Raw genomic sequence first — 23,398 nt, forward strand, 5'->3', positions numbered from 1 at the left:
TCTAAGTAAAATACAAAAATAGAACTGGGGGTGTGACTCAGTGGGCGAGTGTCACCAAGTTCAATCCCTGGTAACAGAAGAAAAAAACAAACAAACAAACAAAAAAGCCAAAACACAAAGAAACGAAGTCCGGGGGCTGTTTGTGGATGAGCTCTCCATCCATTTGGGTGAGCAAAACGTTGGATTTTGTGAACACTGGCGTGTAAGAGATGGCCTGTGAACTAACGGAGGCTTTTTAGTAAAGGGTCGACTTACGTACGTTAGAGGAAAGCACGTTGGGGTGCAGGTGGTCTCAAGCACTCTGGGAAAGAGAGGGGTACATCGCAGGCTGTGCAAGTCAGGGGCAGGGCGGCAGCACCTTGAACCTGTGCGGCAGGACGTCCTGCGGTGGAGGCCTGCCTCCGCCTCCCCAGCCCTCACTGGGCTGCTTCCTTGACCTCCTCTGCCTGGGTAGGTGTTGGTGGTGCTTTCAGGGTGATCTTGCCGGCTCCTTAATAATGCATCATGAATCTTTCTTGCTGGTGGACTTGCATGGAGAGGAACCCCCTCCTCTCCACCTTGCCCGCATGCGGTTTATTTCAGCAAACCCTGGCAGGTCATGATGTGCGGTACATACAGGTTCTAGAAGAAACTGTTCTTTGCAAAATTAGGCCATTTGATTTTTGGCTGCTTCTCTACATTTCACAATATTAATTTTAAAAACAAGTTATTTTCTTACTAAATGGCTTACTACAAGTCATAATTTATGTGTTTGTTTACATATTTGTGTGGGAACTGGGATTGAACCCATGGATACTTTACCATTGAGCTCTATTCTTGGCCCTTTTCAGTTTTATTGTGAGGCCAGTCGCACTAAGTTCCTTAGCGCCACACTAAGTTACTGAGACTGGCCTTGCAACTGGCAGTCCTCCTGCCTCAGCCTCCTGAGTCACTGGGATTATAGGCATGAGCCACTGAACCCAGCCCACAATTTAGTAAAAAAAAAAAAAAAAATGAAAACAAACCAAAAGAGTTTCTCCAACTATGGTACAGAAGAAATGTAAATTAGGAACCACAACTTTTTAAAATGAAAGTTGAAATTATTTTGGTGTGTAAATAAGTGCTAGCTACAAAAAAAAAAAAAAAAAAAAAAGCATGATTTATGAAAGAGCTAAAAAATAGTGTTCCATTTAGGTGAACTTGAACTTGATCATCACAGTTATGCTTCTTTGAAACCATTTTAGGAAACATGGTTTAAAAAATGGACACATCTATATTTTTTAATGTTAGTGCATTTAACATACCCGTTTAGCACTATTCTTTTATTTTGAAATAAAAGGACTTTTGTGTTTGAGTTCATGAAATGGTAGGTTTCTCTTAGGTTGAGTAATCAATGATTGTTTATAAATGTAGTTTAATGTGTCAATCTAGAAAATATACGTTAAAATTGCCTTTTTCAGCTACAGAGTTTAATTCTAATAGAATAAAATGAGGCAAAATAGTTTTTATTGCTTTTGGCTTTTGTGGAATTAAGAAACATGCAAACCAAATGTGGTAACAAGAAAGCGTGAATTTTCCCGGGGGTGTTGCTGCGCCCCTTGAGCAGCCCCTCGTGGACTGTGCCCAGCGACCCACCACCTGACGCCTCTAAGCCACTTGCACCATCCAGAGCAGAATGGGGTGTTCTCTTCTGAAGCGATTGTAGTGCGTGGTCCAGCTTTTATCTTGGTGTAAAGGAAACAACGAAATGTGGAGTAAATTGAAAGTGGCAAGAAATTCCAGTATCGTGGAGCTTAATTTGGTGGTTAATTCACAAGCGCGATCTGAACACCTTACGGGCCTTTGGAAACTCGCCGTTCTGTGTGTCCAGGGGTGCGCGCGTATGTGTCCCGCACCATGTGCTTCAGGCTTCGTGAGATTCCTTTGTTCCCGTTCTCTGAATTGGCATCTCCTGAGAACCTGGCACTATCCTAGGGGTTCTGGGTCAGGGGGACACAACCGAGAACGGGCAGCGAGGCCAACCATGCAGGGAGTGGGAGCCAGCGGGCAGCGCACCTGCAGGAGGGAACCAACGCGCCTAGCATCCTCCTGCTCGGAGGCTTAACACGAGCCTCTCGGAGGAGGTGACCCAACGCGAGACCCCAAGTCTCACCAGAAGTTAGAAGGAGAGGGGAAGAGCGAGAGGCAGGAGAGGGAGGACGCAGAGGGTCGTGGTAGCCAGATCTGCTGGCAGAAGGTGGGCCTTGTGCAGGGGATTGAGCATCGTGGGGTTTCCTGGGCGAGCGCGGGGACAGTGCAGTGAGATAGAGGTCCGGTGGTCCGGCGGGGCGAGGTGTGTGTGTGCGCGCGTGTGCATGTGTGTGCATGCTTGTGTGCGTGTGTGGACCACGCAGTGAGATAGAGGTCGGGTGGTCCAGTGGGTTGCGGTGCGCCTGGAGTCACCGTCAAGGACGCGCGGCCTGAGCTGCCTCCTCCAGAGGTGAGAGCGCCTACCGGGTGGGCCACCCAGACCTCTCGCGCCTGGGGCGTCAAGGAATCCGTGAGGCCTGGGCGGCTCTCCCTGGCAGCAGGAGTTCGTGGATGGTCAGTCACACAGTACTTAAAACTTCCCAAGCTGCACTCAGCTGCTTTTGAGGGTGTCCGCGTTGCTTGGGTTACAAACTGATGGTGCCCACTTTTGCCTCCATTCACGGCGTTCCTTCTACCTGGACAGTTCCCTGACTCCTGTGTGGACTTGGCTTCTTGGAGCTGTGATCTGGTTCTTGGGTGTGGAACGTTCCTTCTCCTGGAAAGTGAAAGTGTTGAGCCTCTTTATCTGAAGGCCTCTTCCACCGCTGCTTGCCCTCCGACCCTGCGCCCTCCTCGCTGTGTGCACCCCGCTTCCCATCCCAGGGTCTTCTCCTTCCCTGTCTCCCCTCTCCCACACCAAACGTGCAGGAGGGCTCGCTCGCCCAGCCACTGGAAGAGTTGTGCGGTTCCGGAGGCGTGAGGATCTGGGGCCCCGCCCAGGCAGGGCGAGGCTCCTCCCTCTGCCCTCCCCTCCCGCTCCTCCTGGGTTTCCTGTTTGCTGGCTTGTTTCCGCAGACTAGATTAGGAGGCATGAGTTCATTGTTCTGTTCTGCTTTCTCTTGCATGTATTCACACACACTCTATTTCTAACCTAGATATAGAAATTTAATTCTTCTAGAGTGATTTTGTAGGGTCAGTATGCTTGGATGTTATCCCAAGGAAAACAAAAGACTCATCCTGTTCAATTTTTGTTGACTTCTTAAAAGGGAAACACACACACACTTTTTCTGTCTCAGTGTAGCAGTGAAATGATTTGTTCTATCTGAAGAACAAGCTGAAACAACAAATCACACTTGCGCTCTGCCCCTGGCTGACCCCGGTGGGCTGCGTGCTCACCTGATGTGCTGGTTCTCCTGACACCACACCTAGACCTTGGCTTGGCCCTCGTGGGATGGGTAACGTCTGGAAACCCCAGGTGCACGTGAGACTGCTGAGCGGCTTCTCATGGGATTGTTGGAGGCTGATGGAGAGTGTGTGGTGAGTCCATGATAGGCGCTTAGTGACCTTTGAACAGGAGACAGAGGAGGGGATTCGCCCCACTCAAGTTGTTTTCCAAAGAAAACAGCAATTATCCTGGTGAGACATAACATCCTACCTGGACATTTATAATATGCCAGTTTACTTTTATGAACATGAAAACGTTCACTCAAGTTTGGACAGCTCGTAATCGCATGGTAAAGCAGTATTAGCCAGTCAACATAGGAACTCCAAAGATCTGCTGCAGACAAGGTGACACAGAAAATTCATCTTCAAAGTGTGCCGTCTAATATGGAGCATTTGTGAGGAACACCCAAGGGCTTTCTCGGGTACAGCGGTGACATACTACCCTCCCCTCTTTTTAAATTGTTTTGCTTCCTGTGCAAAGGTGTTTAGAAGTGATCCTCTGGTCACAGAGGATCAAACATGGCAAGCCTAAGGGACAGAGGAGAGCAGCTCTTCTCTGCAGTCCCTTGTCTCCAATGCTCCTTCTCCCCCTGGCTCACTTTGAACACAACCGTTTTAGGAGATGGACATTTAGAAATCTGCTTGTCAGTTACCTCCCAGAAAACATTAGCAGTTATCTTTAAACCATTGGTAAAAACTGGACTTAAAATAACTCTGGAAAATGTTTTGTTTGATGTACAAGCAAGAACATGTGTCAGTAGAGACTAACCCTTGACCTTCGGGGAATCTCCCAGTATGTAGCAGGGGAGCTCTTGAAATCTATGGATGCCTGGGTGCTCGGCAAGGCCGACTAAATCAGAACCTGGAGGGTGGAGCCTGCGTGTGGGAGCTATTTATTCAATTATGATTTTTATTTTCAGTCATGTTTGGGGTCCAACAGCTGAGGCCTTACAGATCGTCCAGGTAGTGTGGCAGTTGGGAAACCCAGACATCCAGACACGTCCTCCTGTCTCCCGACATCTCTTATTCGTTCTGCCAACATTCATAGAAAATGCTCAGCTTGCTGAGAGAGGGTTAGTCCTGTCCTTACGGAGCTCTTTGTCAGGAGACGCACACAGACTTGGGGAAGACATCCGTCCGTCTACGGTTGGACAGTGCTGAAGTCACCCCTGGTGTGCATCCCACCTGTCGGGAAGAGGAAGAGGAGAGGGAAACTTTGCCCAGAAAGTGACATCTGAATAGGGCTCCCTCTCATAATCAAATTTAATCTGAGAATGGTTCTTTATTACTGTCAGCTTCTTTTGAAATAGATGCCCAGTTTCTCAGCGGTCAGCGGTGTGGACTTGAGTTGGTTCTTCCTTGGGGCCCTGGGCAGGCTCTGGCACGGTCGCCCGGGGGTTACTGCTAGGCAGGCAGTTTCACAGCAAGGACACTGACTCCGCGCAGCCACTCGCTGGTGGGTGAGGAGTGCAGCCTCGGGTCCCCTGGCTCCTGGACGTGTGTTCCTTCTCCTGGACTGGACTGGCCATCTGCAGCCTCTGGGGCGTAGGGCGGGCTCGCTCACTGAAGGAGACCCTAACTTGCTAGGCAGCTGGGAGGACCCTGAGAGAAAGCAGGTTGAAGGAAGAGGTGAAAAAGAAGCTGGCGAAGTGGCCTGTGCGAGAGGAAGCAGGGCTTGTGAGGTTCCAGGGACGGGGAGGAGGTGCTGGGGTGACAGAGGCTCCCCCCAACCACGCTGGTGACGTCTGTCCACGTGCCCTCGTGTGACGCCCGCTCGGTCCCCGGGGCCTGTGCTCACCTTCGCGTCAGTGGCAGAGGAAGCTGCAGTCCCGTGAGCTGGGTCATCACCTTGAAGTCTCACTTCTGACAAATATCAAGTTGGGGTTTGAACTAGCAAGTTTTTGATTCCGGTTCATGTGATGCTGGCCGCTGACCTGGGGCTTGGTGGCTTTTTCATAGCACTGTTTGGGGCCACCTCCAAGGCTTGTGTTCCAGGAGAGACTTGTGAGCTGAGGATGCAGATACAGCCAGCAAGGGACTGTGTCCTAGTGGGCAGGAGCAAAGGTACAGAATCGTGCTTGAATCCCAGGAACTAGAAAGCCGAAGACAGGAGCTGGTGGGAGGAGAGGGCAGAGAAGGAACAGGGGTGCAGGCGAGGAGAGATCAGGGCTCCTGCGTGCGAGCTGACGGAGAGCCTGGAGGTGTACGAGGAACGTTCTGGAACTTCATTCCACAGAATGTCTCTTCTGCAGCATCCTCAGGGCTTGGCAGGGGCCAGGCTCCTTTAGCCAGAGCGTGGACCAGTGGCAGATCTGCGCTCAGTTGGCACACCCCGCCGGGCGCCTAGGGTCTGGGCTCGCAGCCCGACTCTTGTTGATAGGACAGCGGGAGAAAAACATCATGTGACCACGGCGCTTCCCTCCAAGCTCACGTCTGGCTGTCTGCAAGGCAGGGTTGCCTGCGGCGGCTGCCAGGCCCCACATCCCGCCTTCGCCCCGACGGGCTGGGGAGATTCAGCTCACTGCCTGGAACAGCAGCTCCTGCCGCGAAGCTTCCCACCAGCCCGTGATAAGTCCAGTCCCTGTGCCTGAGAGCCCGGCCACCTCGGGTTAGGAGAGCTCTCTCGTTCCTGGTTACTCGTTTTTACTGACTTGTGACTATCAATCCTTCCCAAAAATCTCTGTGAGAAAACTAGAGGCAGCCGTGAAATGTTCCTGACAGCTCTGAGCCTTTCCTGCACCTCCAGGTGACCACCCAGCGATACTTTGTTGGGTACTTGGGGCCCTGTCTGCGGCGAGGGCAGTGTGCAGAGGGTGACAGGCTCAGATGCCTGCCTAAGGGGGTGCCGCCCCCCTCCTGCCGAGTGGCTGAGGCAGCGTCCAGGAGCAGCATGTTCTGGCACAGCTGGTCGGCCCTCTCCCTGCCAGCCTCGCTCTCTGGCTGGGGACAAGGGCAGCACACTGCCGTGGACCAGGAGGCGGTATCTCCCCCGCAGGGCCCGTCCTGTCCTGGAGTACATCTCTTCAGGGCAGAGCTCCTGTCTTCAGGAGACCAGGGCCGGCAGCGATGGACATGTGTCACCTCACCTTCTTCTCCTGCCCTGTCACTGTCATTTATGAGAAGTGGTAGCACCAAGTGGGGGCACTCAAGGCAGGGTTTGTGAGGACAGAGTGACAACAGGTTTTAGTCAGAGCATCCCACAGGCCGTCAGAGGAAACACCGACAGTGAGACGTCAGGGCAGAGCAAAGGTCTCTGATACTTGGCGGAGACAGACGTGTTTCTGAAAGAGCAGAGAGCACGGCAGTGTGATGGCCTCCCGCGTGGCGGAGGCGCAGACCTCAGCCCTGGGCCGCGGCAGGACACATGGAAGCTCTCTCACAGGCATTCCCCGTGGGCCATCTCATCTAGGACTCTTAAGATGTGTAATGGAAACATGGATAGAAACTGTTGGACACGTTACATGACGTTACACTTTGACATTTATCATAACTTAAATAATGAATGTTCCCACCTTAGGCATGTGAAAACAGGGTTTGCTTTTCTGTGTTTGCAGGCACACGTAAGATCTAACAGGTACAAAGGTGACATTTATCAAAACGTCTACCTCTGACTGTTCAGATTCTTTTACTTCCTAACAGAAGACCTGCCCCTGACGCCTGCCACCCAGCACTACCATCTGACTTCACTCATGCGTTTAACTGTGCACCCAGCACTGCCATCTGACTTCACACATGCATGTAACTGTGCACCCAGCACTGCCATCTGACTTCACACATGCGTGTAACTGTGCACCCAGCACTACCATCTGACTTCACACATGCGTGTAACTGTGCACCCAGCACTACCATCTGACTTCACACATGCTTATAACTGTGCACCCAGCACTACCATCTGACTTTACACATGTGTGTAACTATGCACCCAGCACTACATCTGACTTTACACATGCTTATAACTGTGCACCCAGCACTACCATCTGACTTTACACATGCTTATAACTGTGCATCACTCTCCATTGTTCCTGACACACTCAAATCACAGAGGCTAGGGCAGCAGATCCACAGACAACCCAGTAACCTCTTGAGTCTCTGTGAAGCAGCAGTTTAACTCATTGGTGCTCAATGTTGTTTCTTTTACTCTTGATCCTGTAATACAAGTCCAGTCCCTTTGAGGGGGAAAAAGGCAAGAATGACAGATAAAGTGAAATTAAAAGAGCATCTGATTTTTCCCATTACACTGCGGAAGTACCGTGTGGATTTGTCGTCTTCAGAACTAGTTGCTTGAACCCCAGAACTTCTTCTCCTTTGTAGGTCTAAGAGGGAAGGAGCCTTCATTTGCTTCCGAGCCGTGTGGGTTGGTCCCTGTGTTTCTCGTGAGCCGTCAGTGGTGGGAAACTGTCCTCCTTGAAGAGGACAAGTAGGTGCGCTTGGTGGGAGCCCATCTCAGAACCCCGGCAGGGCACAGGCTCTGCAGCTGGACTCTGGGGCTGGCTGTGTCCTGGGCACTGTGCTGCGCTGATGGTACTTCAGCAGAAGGTGACAGACTCCAAGTGACCGTGATGTTGCGGGAACGAGTGGCGCAGCGTCCAGGGGTGCTGGAGCCAGGGGCTCGCACAGGAGCGCTGTGAGGCGGGCCCGTTCCTCTGCCGCAGTGAGGACTTCCATTTGGTTTTTATCGACACGTTGTGCAGGGAAGAGACCCAGAGATGGAGAGAGAGGCTTTGCCTGGAAAATGAACTAGGAGCCCCCTTAGGCCGATAAAGGACTGTCGAATCAGCGTCTGTCTCCAAGGAGCTTTCGTAAGGGAGCATGGCATGCATTTGACTTCAGAAGTGTGCCTCTTTCTCAGCCCCAGGAACGCCCCGGGAATATATTAGAGAGAGGCACGCTGTGTCCCCCTCAGGGTATGACCAAGAATTGGGTGCTGTTTCCAAAACATTTTATTTCTCAATTGAAAACCATACACTACAAATGGACCCCCAAGTTTTATTATGTAAATGTTAGGGCTCTGAATTATTAGCCAAGATTGAAGAGTGTCTGATTTGGAAGTCATAAAACTGGAGAAATGTTATGGCTACACACGGCTTCGAAGTCTGACAGTTGCTCTATCAAAAATAAATAAATAAAATAGTGAAGCAAGTGAAAAAAAAATAGAAACACAGTGACCTGGCATTTCCAATTTTATGATGCTATAAAGCAGCCAACAAATGTTGGACTGCTTAATGATACTGGCACCTAACAAATGTCACTGGACTTTCACAAGGTCATGAGACTCTGATTTGGTGCAGGGACGTTGGCCAGATCTTCTTCGGGGCCCAAGCGACTGTGGAACGGGAACTGACAATAGGTGCCAATGTGGCCCTTCAGAGCGCTAGCCTGGGGACATTTGCATGCTTGTGTTCAGGGCCCTCTGGATGGAGACCAGGGGTCCAAGAGGAAAGCCAGGTCATTGGTCCTGACAGTGTCCCCTCCAGGCAGCTCTGAGTAGTTCTCCCTGGCCCCGTCCTGTGAGCGCGGCCCCCCAAGAGAGCTGCTGGAGCAGGGGCATCTCACCACGCCCGAGCGGCGGGCTGCAGTCCTGTCCCTCTGTGTCCCCTCCTCGCTGGCCATGGGAGGCTCAGGTGGAGGTATGGTTTCAGCCGCACCATCTTCAGGATGATCAATGGGAGTTGTGTGGTCAAGGCTCCAAGCCCTCTGGGAGGAAGGTCATGGGATCCCAGTTTGAGCGCGCGTGGCGTTGTGTCAGCGCGAGGGTATTTTGGGATGGCGTAAATGTCACTGTTGGTTTTAATATCCAAGAATCCTCCTCGCCATCTCCAGAATGTTCTGCAGAACGGTGCCTGGGACAGCCCGTGCACTCTGAGAGGCCTGCCCTAAAGCCTCCCCCGTGAGAGCAGGTGGAGTTGGTGGGGAAGGTCCAAGGACTGGGAAATGGCTCCCAGGCCACTGTAAAGGGACACCTTCAAACCCCAGGCCGTGTTGAGTGTCGCCTCTTGGCCTCAGTAGGCCCCAAGCCAGCATGTCTGAGGGGGGACCTCAAGGGATCAGCAAGGGGAACTCTCAGCCAGCCTTGTGTTGTGTTCCCCTCGAAAGTGCATTTTGTGCACGGGGTGACCTGACTGGGAAGCCGGACTTCCTCAGGGACATACGCAGGTCACCACCTCCTCCGGGGGCCGTGGGGCTCTGGTGTGTTCCCCGGACGCGGGAAGAAGCCGTGGCCTGCGTCTGCAAGGCCAGGCTCCGAGCACCGTCCAGGACACTGTCCTTACCTCAGGGTCCCCTCGCAGGGTGGGGACGGCAAGCCTGGCAGTCCAGGGAGAAGGGACCTCTTCTCCTGCTTTGTCCCGTGCCCGCTGGCAGCCGTGGGCAGCTAGCACGCAAGGCCCGCGTGCCTCAGGGGCGGTCGCTTGCCTTTCAGATGACGGCTGTGAAGCAAAGACTGGGAGCTCGGATACTGAAGACGGGAAATGGTGCAAAATCTCCCTCACCGGGGAGTAGAAAGTGGACATCGGGGCTGGGGTTGTGGCTCAGTGGCAGAGCACTTGCCTGGCATGGGTGAGGCCCTGAGTTCGATTCCCAGCACCACATGTGAATAAATAAAATAAGGTCCATTGACAAATAAAAAATTTTGTTAAAAAAGGAACATAAAATTGCAGCTGATATTTAAATACTTGGTACTTACTGTCCCGTATGCCCCCGTGGTAACTGGTGTGCTGTGCTGCACAGCAATAGTAGAACCCGCCCCTCCTCAGTAGGCCTTCCGCAGCGTCACTGTGCTGCACCATGTTGTCTGTGAAAGGAAACAGTAACATCAGGAGAGAGATCCACCGAGGTGTTCTCAAGGAAAAAGTGTGTATCTGCCTTAACTGCCTGAGAATTTTTCTCCAGATGATAGTTTAGCATCCCTTTAGGTTTTATTCTAGAACATTCTGAAGTTTGAGTTTTTCCAAGTAAAACACAAAGTACAGATTTTAAGTCCTACCTCCTAACTTCCTGAATTTGGAGCGCAAGCACTGTGTTTGGAATGTATCTCCCGCTCTTGGAAATAGGTACGCTGTTGGATGACCCTGTAGGTATGTGTGCATGCATACGCATGGCCACGTGTGTCCATTTACAGGTAATTTAACCACAGCGGCTTCATTCCATGGGTCTACCAGAATTCTAGTCAGTGGTCAGAAGCCCTTTATCTGCGTGACTTCTCTGGCCATTTATCTTTTTTCTGGTAGCCTCTTGCACATATCTTAAGTTTTATTTATCCCAAAATGACCTTCTATAGGGAAGTGCAAGCCAAAAACTTGTTGTTTTCCCTTAAAAAAAACAATCAGCACTTTCAGTGTTCTAGTGAATGAACAGAGACATGGGTCTGATTCTAAATTCAACTTTTACTTTTTGATATACCTCAGTCTTTGTTTTCCTTGTAAAAAAAAAAAAAAAAACAAATAAATAGACCTGGACACTCACCCTCATACCTTGGAAGCATCACAAGTGGCAGCTGTGATCTGACAGAATTGGAAAGGCAGCTGGTCAGCACAGACTTCTTTTTGCTCAGGCTTTCGAGGACAGATCCGTTATCCATGTTTGAGGAAGTCTTCAGAATACAAGACCCTCCACTTATAAGTGTGAACATATTCAAAGCTCCACACACTGATTTTAGTTCATCCGCTGCTTTTCATCCCTGCTGTGAACGGAACGTTTGCCTGCAAAACGAGCGTGTTGCAGACCCCAGCCCGCTTGCGAGTTTGGAGATGGGGCCTCTAAGGAGGGAGCCAAGGCTGAAGGAAGTAACGGGCTGGACTGTGACCTGATGGGAGTCCTGTCCTGTCAAACACCAGAGCTCGGGGCTCACTTGCCCGCTCTGTCTCGTCCCATGTAGGGACACCGTAGAAGTGACCCTGGAGAGAGCTCTCGTGAGCTCAGGAGGTCTCCATCTTGGACTTCTAGCTCAAACCAGGAGACATTAATTCCTACTGCTGAAGCCACCCAAGCTGTGGTGTGTTGTCATGTGGCCCCGCTGCTTGATGCAGCCGCCATTCCATTCCACTGGCTCCCAGCTGGGGATGCTTCTAACACCCGCTCTCCCCAGCCCCAAACCGGGCCTCTAGTGGTGGAGGCCCAGAGGCCCGGAGTGCTGCAGAGCATGGAGAGTGTTCAGGACAGCTCCTGGGACAAAAGGGACAGAAAAATAAATCTGTCCCAAGACGTGAGGAGTGCTGATGAGCCTGAGAGAAGGTAGACACGACGCAGGATTCGTCCTTTATGGAAATGAGCAAGCGGTAGGAAAGCAGCAGCTAAGGTGCAGTGTATTCTGGGTTAGAGGCAGTAATTTATTTTTCATACTTGCAAAAGCCAATAAATCATGATTCCTAGAGGTGATGAAAACTCATATCCACCTAAATGAAAGCAAAAGAAGTTTTTATTTTTGTGTGTTTGAATGTTTTGGATGTATAAAGTATAGGTTTTTTTTTTTTCTTAAAGTAAATCACCGTATAGGCTTCTATGGATTTCCTACCACTAGATACTGCAAGTTGATTTGAAAACAAACATACTATGTTCATATCACATGATAATATATATATATATATATATATTATAGAATAGCATTAGATTCAATGACTAAACAGTATCACAGAGCCATAAGAAAGCAGCTTAGCTGGAAAAAAAAATTGGTAAGAATTTTCAATAGAAAGTTACCAAATTCCCTAGCTAGTTCCTGACTGAGATCTGAGCAGTCACTGTCTCCAGAAAATGCTTCAGAAGCATTTGCGTACCTCAGCTGTCCCAAAGGAAGTGCTGGCTTCAACAAGAGTCAGCCCCACCAGGAGCTGGTCTTGCCAGAAAAGTTGGAAAAGCCTTCTGAGTTGGTGCCCCAACCCCTCGTTGCCCCTTGATGTCCTGAGCGTGCTCAGATGGCCTGGTGGTTTGAATCCTCCTGGCAGTGAACCTCTGGCAGCCCGGGAGCAGTCTCTGCACATTCCAAGATTCCCGTTAGTTTAGGTGGAGGAAGTAAAATTTAAAATGCAAAGTCAGATTTTTTTTCTCTTTACTAAGTTCAGCCAACTAACTGAGCAAGTAGTTAGCTGTTTTAGCTAGGTAGTAGTTTTCTCATTTCTCTAAATTGCCATCTGTAGGTTCATTCGGTTTTATCCTTATTCTAGCTTATTGGCAGTTACCTAACTTGCACCATGTTCTGTAATTTCTGTCTTACTGAATATATCACATATATATGGTTTTATATAAGTTACCATATGTACACACACCTACAATTTTTGAAAAAATGTACTTTATTCAACTGCATTTATTTTGAGGATTGATTAGTGTAAACATGTCTTCCCTTATTATGATCACAAGTGATGATCCCTCAGTTCATAGTTGGACACCATTTAACATCAGAAATTGAGGACTTGGTGTCTCTAACCACTGTCATTGGTCTCATGCAGACTTCAGGACTACCGGGGGAAGCTGGCCTCTTTGGACAGGTTATGTTTACTTTAAAGATACAGAAAACTATTATAAAGAATGGACTCAGTGAGGACCAGTGTTGTCTAGAGCTTCTTGCTGTCCCTCGGAGTACGTGGTACGTGTCCTTGGACTCTTCCACCCTCCTCCACGCAGGCTCCCTAGTGCTGCCTGAGGAACCTTGGGCATAGGCATTGCGGAGTGGCCTGCTAGTCAGCTGGGCGGCTCTCTGGAAATAAGATCGCAGTGCAGTCAACACAAGCAAAGCCCCCAAGCACAGCGCTCTTAAGAAATGCACCAGAATGACACTTTTCCTGGGTGGATGTGTCAAATACAGAATGATGATTAAGGACCACGCTTGCGTTACGTTATCGATGACTGACAGGCATTGTTACTGGATGTCACCACCTGCGTTATATTTAGTGCCTTTAGCAGATCCGGTGCTGAGTTGAGCAACTGCTGCTTGTTCTTAACCTGAGCATGTAAGGAAAGAGGAGAGTGGGAACCGTTACAGGCTGTGTTAAGCCTGCGGCCACATGTGAGGGTGCCCCTTCCCCTTCCCCACACTCACACGTCACCACTGAGAGGGTTGCGGTCATTGCTGTTCCACGGAAGCTGTGGCCACACCCAGAATTTCACTCCCTTCCATGGGCCATGCAGCAAGTAAGTGGCAGGGCCACCATCCGAGCCAGGCTTTGTACAGGTGCACAGCAAGGGGCGACCGGTACCTGGGAAAACTTTGTGTGTTTTTGTTTTCAACTTAATCCTAGTAGCCCAGTTTAATGTAGGTGAAGGTGGGATCTCTAGGGGGCTTGGAGCAGCTCCTGTGTGGAATTTGAATCCATGAGCTACATAGGTACGAATTTACCTTGACTTTCAGAATCAGTGACCTGGGTGTGGATCCTAAGATGCCACAGGCCACACTGCGAGCCTCCTTCTCTTACCTTTTCTTTCTTTTTTTGTGGCAAGCTTTATTTTTCATTTCAGTGCCTGGCTTCTGATTAAAGACGTCATTAGGTCACAACTCAGAACCAGAATTTGGTGTTCAATTTAATCTTTATTCTCTTTTAGCAGATAATAGTTAAAAAAGAGAGGGATATCTTAACAGATGTCCCTGAAACAGAGCTAGATGGAATTCACCGCCGAGCAGGTGGTGAGGAGTAGGAATTGTCCGCCCCGCAGATGCTTGTGGAGATGCAGTGCTAGGAACTCAGCAGCGGGAGGACCCTCCAGGCTCCGAGGTCGTCCTTACCTCCGTTCTCAGAGCAGGGTGTTCTGCTGGTGGTGTTCCCTGGGTGTAGGCAGTCCTCTGCACAGGATGTTTACTCTGACTTATTCTTGACCTTCTCATTTGTGAAAGGACGATTGTTCAGCAGCACAGGCAGCTCTAAAGCAGCGCTGAAGTTCCTGAGAAGTAGTGGACTGTGCTGCTTCTCCAGTACAAGCCCACGTGGCTGTGCACGGTCCTGGTGGCAGTGTTTTCCCTGGGCCCGAATCACCTGCAGTCCTTGCTCCAGCACAGACCCCTTGGGCCTCCAGGGCCCTGCCCTGGCTGGTGTCACTGCGTACATTTCACAGCACTGGCTCTGTTGATTTTTACCACAAAGCTTTTTCAAAGTGAGGCCCAGTGTAGTGAGATCAAGCTGGGTAGCCTAAGTACCAAATGTAGCGAATGGTACTTCCCCAGCTCGTAGATGTAGTAAATACACAACAAAAGTCAGATCTGAGACGCACTGGGACAGAACACCTGGCGACATGTGTGATTCCTCGCCATCACTGCCTGCCAGGCGGTGTCCCTGGGTGGGAGTCCCTGGGTGTGTGTGTGAAGGAAGGTGCTGGATGAAGTGCTTTGGATGGCGCTGCTCGTTCTGGCAAGGCCTGGCTCAAGGCCCAGGGCCATCTCTTACTATTTATAGAACTCCAGAAACTGACCCAGTGAATCAGTGTAATCCTTCGGGTGGATATAAGCCCGCTTATCTGCACTCAAATAAATCCAGTTCAGTAAGAAACCTGACGTGGAGATCCGAGAACCAGAGTTTGTTCTTTGTGCTGAAATGGCAGGCTGTCTCTGGGAGGCCTCGACAGGGTATCCCTGAAATCAGACCATGTGTCATTCATGAGCTTATTTGTTTTGGCCAGTCATGCCCTGTGGCTTATCTTGTGATTCGAAGTTATTTTGTGGTTGATTTGCACCGAGGTGCTTGTAAACTTGTAGTAACGTGCCTGTGAGCTCAGCATTCAGCAAGCTTGGGCTTTGTGCATGGAAAAAGTCATATTTGTGTAAACATGGGTCTTTTAGTGATCTTATCAGAAGAGACTATGAATATCACCTTCCTGCCGGTGGCTTTGTTTGTTTGATGTGTGGGTTAAGTTGCAGTAGGAGTGAGGAGGTTTCTGCAGCAGCTGCTGGTCACAAAGCCTGAGGCTTAAAGTGGTCAGTGTCTTCCACGGCCCCTGCGTCTGCTGGGGGAGAGCTGGGCATGCGTCTCAGGTCAGGAGACCCCCGAGGTCCTTGCTCTCGGCCCTGTCCTCTGCTCCCTCCTGATTTCAAGTATGCCATAAGCTTGTTAGAAGGTAGTATCCCATGATATTAGCCCCATGCAGATACCTGTTTCTAGAAAAGCAGCAACAGGGTGGTCCTATAGAAGTGTGATGAGTTTCATCAAAGGAACATTCCTTTTCTGAGTTGCTTTACAGTATGAAGGCAAATTAAGGTAAATTGATTTGTGGAAAATTAGAAGAAAGCATAAGAAGTTGGTTGATTGCCATGTATATATATGTATGTATGTATTATCTATCATTATTGTATATATTTTTTACAAAGAGTTCTAGTGAGATTTATTGGTAATAGAAGTTGATGACGTCTATCATTACCCGTATGATTTGAGAGTGTCTCGAAAGAAGTCACTGTTGCACACTCAGGGTTGCGTGTTATACACTCTAATATTCTAATGAAAAATCATCCCAAAGGAAAAGTCTGTTGGTATTTATTACTTTAGAGTAACTTACTTCTTCGTTGTAGGTGATCCGTTGTTCAGAGGGCCACTGTCCTGCTTCTTAGCGTTCCTTAGTCTTGCTGAGGGTCCAGGCGTATCTGTGAGAGGTGGAAACTACTTTCTGCACCGTGCTTCATCGTCCTTACTCTCCTGGGCAGTGGAGCACGGGGGAGTTTCCCACTGGCTTAGCAGGGCTGGATCCTACTCGTTAGGAGTGATGGTGAAGCTGTAGGACTGAAGATTCAAGGAGCCTTAGGTTCTCCAGCTCGGTTCCTAGAAACTCAGTGCAAGTGAACGTAGGTGATGGAGCTTCAGATTCTTTCGGATTCATTGAAGTTCACCGAGAAGATATGGCGGGAGCCTGATGTCCTTTATTTGCCCATCTGTGTTTTCATATTACCCTGGATGTTTGTTTGTAAATTGAGTGTATAAATATCAACACTAAAATTGTTGAAATAAGGGCACCTTTTGAAGTGTGTGAGCTTCTTCAGATGTCGCAGTCTCTGTGTTGGTAACGCCATGGGGTGAACTTGTACCCTGAAGATGTGGCAGAACCATGCTGGGTGCGAGCACATGGTGGGCTTGGGATGGTTTACTGGGTTGTCACTGTTCACGGTTCACTGATCCTGCCTTTCTTAGCTGGTGTCTGTGCTTTTGTCTTGATAGGGTCGTTGCTCCAGGGAGAACTGCAAGTATCTTCACCCACCCCCACACTTAAAAACGCAGTTGGAGATCAATGGGCGCAATAACTTGATTCAGCAGAAGAACATGGCCATGTTGGCCCAGCAGATGCAACTAGCCAACGCCATGATGCCCGGCACCCCGCTGCAGCCTGTGGTAAGCCCTGGAGCCCGCGCTCCATCTGCAGTCAGAAGTGCTCAGCTGCTGGAGAAGGGGCTGCTCTAGATCAGCGGAGCACAGGCAGTTACCCACTCCTGGTATTTTCTAGCGAAATGAAGTATCAGTGAGACCCTGGATCAGTTTTCACACTGTGAACCCAGGGGTGCTTAACCACCGAGCCACATCCCCAGCCCCTTTTATGTTTTACTTAGACACAGGGTCTCACTAAGTTGCTGAGGCTGGCTTTGGACTCGGGATCCTCCTGCCTCGGCCTCCTGAACTGCTGGGATCACAGGCGTGGCCACCGTGCCCAGCATTGTAGTTGTCTTTCTTTTAAAACTTAAATTGAAGTGATTTCCTAGTCCCAAAAGCTCGGCAGCTTCTGACAGTGGCGAATCACCATCCTGGACCTGGAAGCCTCATCAGAGGAGGCAGAACCTCCAAGGGCTATTTAAAAAGAACCAGACGGTTGAGCCTTGGATGGCCGTAGAGGTTTGATGTCTGCCGAGCAGTGGGTGTGTGGCGCCTGCTTCTGAATACAGGCATCCGTTAAGCTGTTTGGATTTTTTTTATTATGTATGTGGCCAGTGTCTTTACGTCATAATTGATGTTCGGTTAAAAAGCTGTTTTATGTTAATTGTGACATAGTAGTTCTACATTTAAATGTATGAGGAAATTTATAGTGATGAGAATATACATATATATTATGCATAACATATATAATATGCATACACATATATAATAATATTGCATCTAAGTTATAACTGTAACTTATGGAGTCATGGGAATGTGAAGATCCACATTTTTCTGACATTTTTACCAGAAAACTGCTAACTCTTTTTTTTCTGGATGCATTTTAATGTCTGAACTCGATGTGATTATGATTCTGTCTTTGAGCTTAAAGCAACACTCATTCCAAAAGTTTGGCGGGGTCCGCTTTGGGGTGGGAAGGGCCTCGGTGTTACCCGCACAGTGATAGCCCCCAGTTCTGCACAGTCCAGGCGAGGGATTGTTATGATTGATTCTGTATCTGTCTCAACCTGATCTGTTTTTTCCCATTATTGGGGACTCAGTTAAAAATGTAATACCTTAAATTTATTTTTTGTGACATCTGCTAATTTCGTATGTCTGAATTGGGATAGCATGAAGAGTTCCGTTTGGTTAAAAGTTTGTTTATCATCAGCCTCTCCTTGATACTTCCCCTCGCGTTCGTTTCAGAGATCTGGGTGGCTGCTTCCTTAGCTGATACGACTACTCTCCCCGAGGGGAGGCACTCGGTTCCAGTCACACACTGAAAGCCTACTTACTGCCTCTCTCCAACCCAGAGCACCTCTCGGATTGGAGCGCGTGGTCACAGCCTTGAGCTCCTCACTGTGAAGTTGGGCCCACCTCCTGACCCAGCCCTGGAGCCCGACCTTCAAGGTCATTCCAAGGTCATCACACGCAGGATCCCAGTGCAGTTACAAGCGGTGTTCTGCTCTTGAAATGCTATAACAAATGCGTTGTTGATAAAATCACTCAGTCACAGCCTCAGAAACCATTAGAACACTTGCCACACTCTTTTGCTGCTCTTGTTGGAACATTCTCTGCTTCCAGAGTCAGTGCCGTGTTAGTTCTGCGCATATTCAGGCTCCAGGTTGTTTCCCTCACGTGACTGTTTGGATGTGGACTCAGCCCTCTGCGCAAGGCGCCTGAGACCAGTCTTCAGGTGCTGGGTATTCAGAGTGAAGCTTTGGTACTAAGTGCAGGAATCGTTTTGACTTTCAAGTCTGGAGCCCTTGGGATTTTAAGGACTTCGGAGAAAGCTTGAACCCGGCTTTCAGAGCTCCCCGAGGCCTGCCTTTGTGTTTGTGGTTGGCCCTGTGCTGAGGAGGTGGTGGCAGGGAGACTCGGAAATGCCGGAGGCCCTGAGCAGCTGCGCTCTGGGCTTCCATGTGGCCCACGGCGAGGGATCCAGCAGTGCTGGGAGCAGCCTGTGGCTGCCACGGCAGGGGCGGCCCTGGTCAGGTGGAGTGTGCAGGACTCGGACCCGACTGCGGGTGGCGCCCTAGAGGGGAAGAGCCCCAGCACGGGCGCCTGCCAGCAGCGAGGCCCCTGGACGAGTCCTGGACAGAACCTGGGCTCTCTGGGGCAGTCAGGTTAGTCGGAGCAGCAGGAGGAGCAGGGCTGGGCAGCAGCGTCTAAGCTCAGCTTCACAAGCCTCTGTTACCGTGGCTGGCACGCTCCAGGGTCCGCTCAGTGTCACTTGACAAGTGACGGGGCAGGGGCAGAAGGAGTGCCACAGACACCAGGAACACGGCAGCGGCCCTGGCAGGTCACCTGCCCGGACACCAGAGGAGTCCTGACTCGCCACCAGAGCCCAGCGTGGCGGCCGCTGTGTTAGCGGAGGCAAGCAGGGTTCCAGGCACTGTGGGCACCAACAGGCTCTGCCATGGCCCCCAGCGTGGGGACCCCTCGCAGGAACTGAGGTGCTGGGGCCGCGAGCTTTCAGGGCACGGCCTGGACTAACGGGGTTAGACAGGAGTCTGTAGGACTGTGTCCTGCCTTCATAGATGTGTTAGGTGGTCAAGAAATGCACCGCACCAAGAATCAGAAAGGATCGACATTTTTGAGATGGAGATAATATTGAGGGGCATTTACTGTGCTCAGCACTTTCTGTATATTAAATTCTCTTGACTGTCTTATGAAATAGGTAATATTATCTCAGATTTAGAGATAAAGAACCAAAAGTTCAGAGAGGTTAAGTCATTTGCTCCGTCACACAGCTCGCGAGCAGGAAGGTGCAGACTTTAACTCAGCCCGTTCACGCTCTGCACCTGCGCTGTGCAGGCACAGATTGCGGACAGGCGACCCCGCAGCCCTGGGTCCTTGGCAACTCATTTAAGCTCTCTGACCTTCTCCCAAATAGGATGACAAATCTGAAATCTGTTACCTGTGAGGTCCTGGTGCTCTTGTCCCTCAAACACAGTTACTCCCATTTCATAAGATGAGGAAAGAAGTAGTTGAAAATAACCAGTAGAACTTATGTGTCTGCTTCCTGAAAGTTAATGATAAATTCTTGAAGTATTGGCATTAGTTCTATTATTTTATTAAGAATCTATAGATTCTTAATAAAAGTGCAAAAGGTCATTTTTTCTTCTTTTTATCCTATGATCTTTGAAAATAAATAGAAGACCTCTAGCATTTAGTTATCCAAATTAAAAAAATAATAGCATTTCTGGTTTCTTGGTGTTACTTTTATCTAGTGTTACTTGGCTGCACATTGTCTGGTGCAGAGCAGTTGAATGAGGGATTGTGCGTGGGTTGCCCCGCCTGCGTCTGGTCAGACTGGAGAGCCTGGTGGCTTCCTCTGGCCCATCCCGGGAGGGCGTCTCCTGAGGCTCTGCTCGTTCTTGTTCTCAGCTTTCTTTTTTTTTTTTTTTTATTTTATTTTTTATTTTTTTTTACTGTAAACAAATGGGATACATGTTGTTTCTCTGTCTGTACATGGCGTAAAGGCATACCATTTGTGTAATCATAAATTTACATAGGGTAATGTTGTTTGATTCATTCTGCCATTTTTTCCCTTCCCCCCCTCCCCTCCCACCCTTCCCCTCCATCTATACAGTCCTTCCTTCCTCCATTCCTGCCCCCCTCCCTAAACCCAACTCCAACCCCAACACTAACCCTTCCCACCCCCCATTATGTGTCATCATCCACTTATTAGCGATATCATTCGTCCTTTGGTTTTTTGAGATTGGCTTATCTCACTTAGCATGATATTCTCCAGTTTCCTCCATTTGCCTGCAAATGCCATAATTTTGTCATTCTTTATGGCTGAGTAATATTCCATTGTATATATATACCACATTTTCTTTATCCATTCATCAATTGAAGGACATCTAGGTTGGTTCCACAATCTGGCTATTGTGAACTGAGCAGCTATGAACATTGATGTGGCTGTATCTCTGTAATATGCTGATTTTAAGTCCTTTGGGTATAGGCCAAGGAGTGGGATAGCTGGGTCAAATGGTGTTTCCATTCCAAGTTTTCTAAGGAATCTCCACACTGCTTTCCAGAGTGGCTGCACTAATTTGCAACCCCACCAGCAATGTATGAGTGTTCCTTTTCCCCCACATCCTCGCCAACACCTGTTGTTGCTTGTATTCTTGATAATCGCCATTCTAATTGGGGTTTGTTCTCAGCTTTCTACACATTGCCCTCTGGGGTCAGTGTAAGCCGTGGCTGAGGAGCTGGAGGGAGGCCGCGGGTCTCTCACTGGTGAGCGGCCTCATCTGTCCTCTTGGGCTCCCAGGGCTTAGCCACGGACCCCGTAATTTTGGATGACAGCTGTCCCCAAGTGCACACACCTGGCTCCTTAGACACGTATCTCCAGCAGAAATCCCTGTGCGTGTCATGAATTTGAGACGTGTCGCGGAGAGCAGCTCCGTCACCAGCCTCAGCTTCGGTTTCAGGAGCACCTTTGGCTCCTGTCACCTGACGCTGCTGTCCTGTCCTGTCCCAGGCACGCGCTGGCATCTGCAGAGTGCTTTGAAGCTGTGGTTTGTCCAACCTGCATCAACTCCTCCAGGTCTTCAGTTGTTTTTTGGGGGGCTTTACGTCCCAGTTGATGCTTCTGGGGGGTGAGATGAGGCCTCTTCATCCAGGGTGTTTCTGGTGAGGTGTTCCTGCCTCCGTCACCTCAGGGGGTGCCCGAGGTCGGTGCAGGTGCTGTGACCTGGGCGGGCTGAGGTGAGCCTTCTGTATTTAAAGGGTCTCAGTAAAACTGGGCCGAAGGGCAGAGTGGCCCTGAGAATGGAAGGTCCTCATCCTCACTGTGCGGCCCAGGCGGCCAGGAGCGGGGTTCAGGGCCCACTGGCTGTCCACTCCAGTCTCAGGCCGCCTTCCTGCAAGAGGAGACCGTTGCATTGGTGAGTGTGCTGTTTTTGGTTCCTCCGGTTAGCTTTGGGCACTGTTTATGTTCAAGATAACGGTTCACTGACACTCAGGACAGCTCTGGACACAGGGTGGTGCTTCCCTCCGTCTCCCCCTCTCCTACACACACACAATCTAGAAAAGCCTGGCTGGTGAAATTGGTGTTCCATAAGTCTCGAGTAATGCTGATGTTATGTTACCTGTAACCCCTTCATTTTATTACAGATTTTAAGCAATGTTTTCAAAACAAATGTTGTTTCACATAGTGTTTTGAAATAATCCCTGTGATAGCTGCAGCGTTACATCATCATCACTACAGAAACTTGGGCAGTTTAGGATTAAAAATTACAAAACACAAAACACATTAAATTTCCAAATAGTCATGGTCATGAAAGTGACCATTAAATTTTGAGGTGAAGAGAGGAAATATAAATCTTTTTTTTTTCCTTACACTCAGGTGTCTGTTCTTGAAAATATTTAACGTGTTTGCTAGTTAATTTCTGTGGCAAAGCAAAGCATTTAGCAAATCCACTCCAATATGTGTTAAGCAATAATCGTGGCGTCCTTGTAGAGATGCCAGTCACAGCAGATACATACGTGTATGTATTTATACATACATGTGTATGATGCACAAGGCGTAAGGCAAGGGGTTGCTGCCCGGGAGTCTGCAGTCTAGTTAGAGCGGTGGTCTTCCTTACACCCAGGCGTGGGTGGAGAAGTGCTGCTCTCAGGGGCTGAGGCATTTGGGGAACAGAAGGTAGGGAAAGCCCCCTTTCCCTTGGTGGTGTAGGCAGATCAGGAAGAGTCCTGATTCTTGAAGCGTGATTCAGAACTAGCCAGGTGGGTCAGGCAGCAGTAGCAGTAATGTGGAGAGAAACCATGTTGGGAGACAAGGACCCCAGGGAACACGTCTCCTGGGAGACCTTAGGTAGAAGCAGGGAGGGAACCCGTGTCTGTGGAAAGCCACGAGTGCGTGGGCTTGCGATCACCCGGGAACCTTCGAACCCTGCCTCCTCCTTGGTCCACTCGGGATTCAGAGGAGGAGTGGCCAGGCCTTCACAGACTGTCACCCAGGGATGGAAGGGGACCTGGTCCATTATGTGAGAGCCGCTGACTCCAGAACCACTGGAATCAGACACCCTCCAACTGGCAGCCTTCCAGTCACTTGTTTGTGACTCTGGACATGTGAGCTTGGTGAGTGGTACCCACCTGACAGTGTAGTGATCCACTCGCTCTTCCACCCAGGAAGGTGTTCCTTCAGCAAATGTCCATTGGGTACCTGGGATGTGCCCGTCCTGGAGAGTTAGCTGAGACTACACAGTCCCCTCCCGTACCTCCGCCCCACCCATCAGTCAGTCAATAGAAAAGCAAAAAGGAGAAAAAATGTGCCCAGAGCTGTGTGATGAGGATTGAATGCACTGCCACAGGTAAAGCCCTCAGCCAGTGCTGACACAGGACACATAGGGAATTACTAACGATAATCACGTTTGCTTAGTTAACTAGGTTTATAATGTGAAGTTGAATAAGGTTTTATTTATAACGGAGCTTGACTTAATGGAAGCATAATGCCTAATTTAAAACAAACAAGTGATTAACCCATAAATGGCCAAGATTAGTAAACTTGCCATTTGTTTCTCTCTGTGGAGGGTGTTCACGGGAAAAGACAGTCGTAAGTCTCCTTCCTGTGCCTTCTGAGAATGAAGACAACTGAACCATTATCACAAGGGTATCAGATACACCAATTTCACAGTTCCGTGTTG

General features: G+C 49.5%; 1 protein-coding gene across 20 annotated transcripts in view; it reads left to right on the forward strand.

The window, feature by feature from the left end:
* Mbnl1 (muscleblind like splicing regulator 1) overlaps window positions 1-23,398 on the forward strand; it is a 179,736-nt gene that overhangs the window by 126,041 nt on the left and 30,297 nt on the right. For 19 of the 20 annotated variants that reach the window (XM_047563596.1, XM_047563595.1, XM_047563581.1 and 16 more), the window contains one exon: window positions 16,551-16,721. In XM_047563596.1, coding sequence (XP_047419552.1) covers window positions 16,653-16,721 — 69 coding nt within the window. In that variant the 5' untranslated portion in view covers window positions 16,551-16,652. Of the gene's footprint in view, window positions 1-16,214; window positions 16,220-16,550; window positions 16,722-23,398 lie in introns of those variants that run through there. The other variant, XM_047563598.1, reaches the window with a different exon arrangement.

Source organism: Sciurus carolinensis, chromosome 9 (assembly GCF_902686445.1).
Source record: "Sciurus carolinensis chromosome 9, mSciCar1.2, whole genome shotgun sequence".
Taxonomy (NCBI): domain Eukaryota; kingdom Metazoa; phylum Chordata; class Mammalia; order Rodentia; family Sciuridae; genus Sciurus; species Sciurus carolinensis.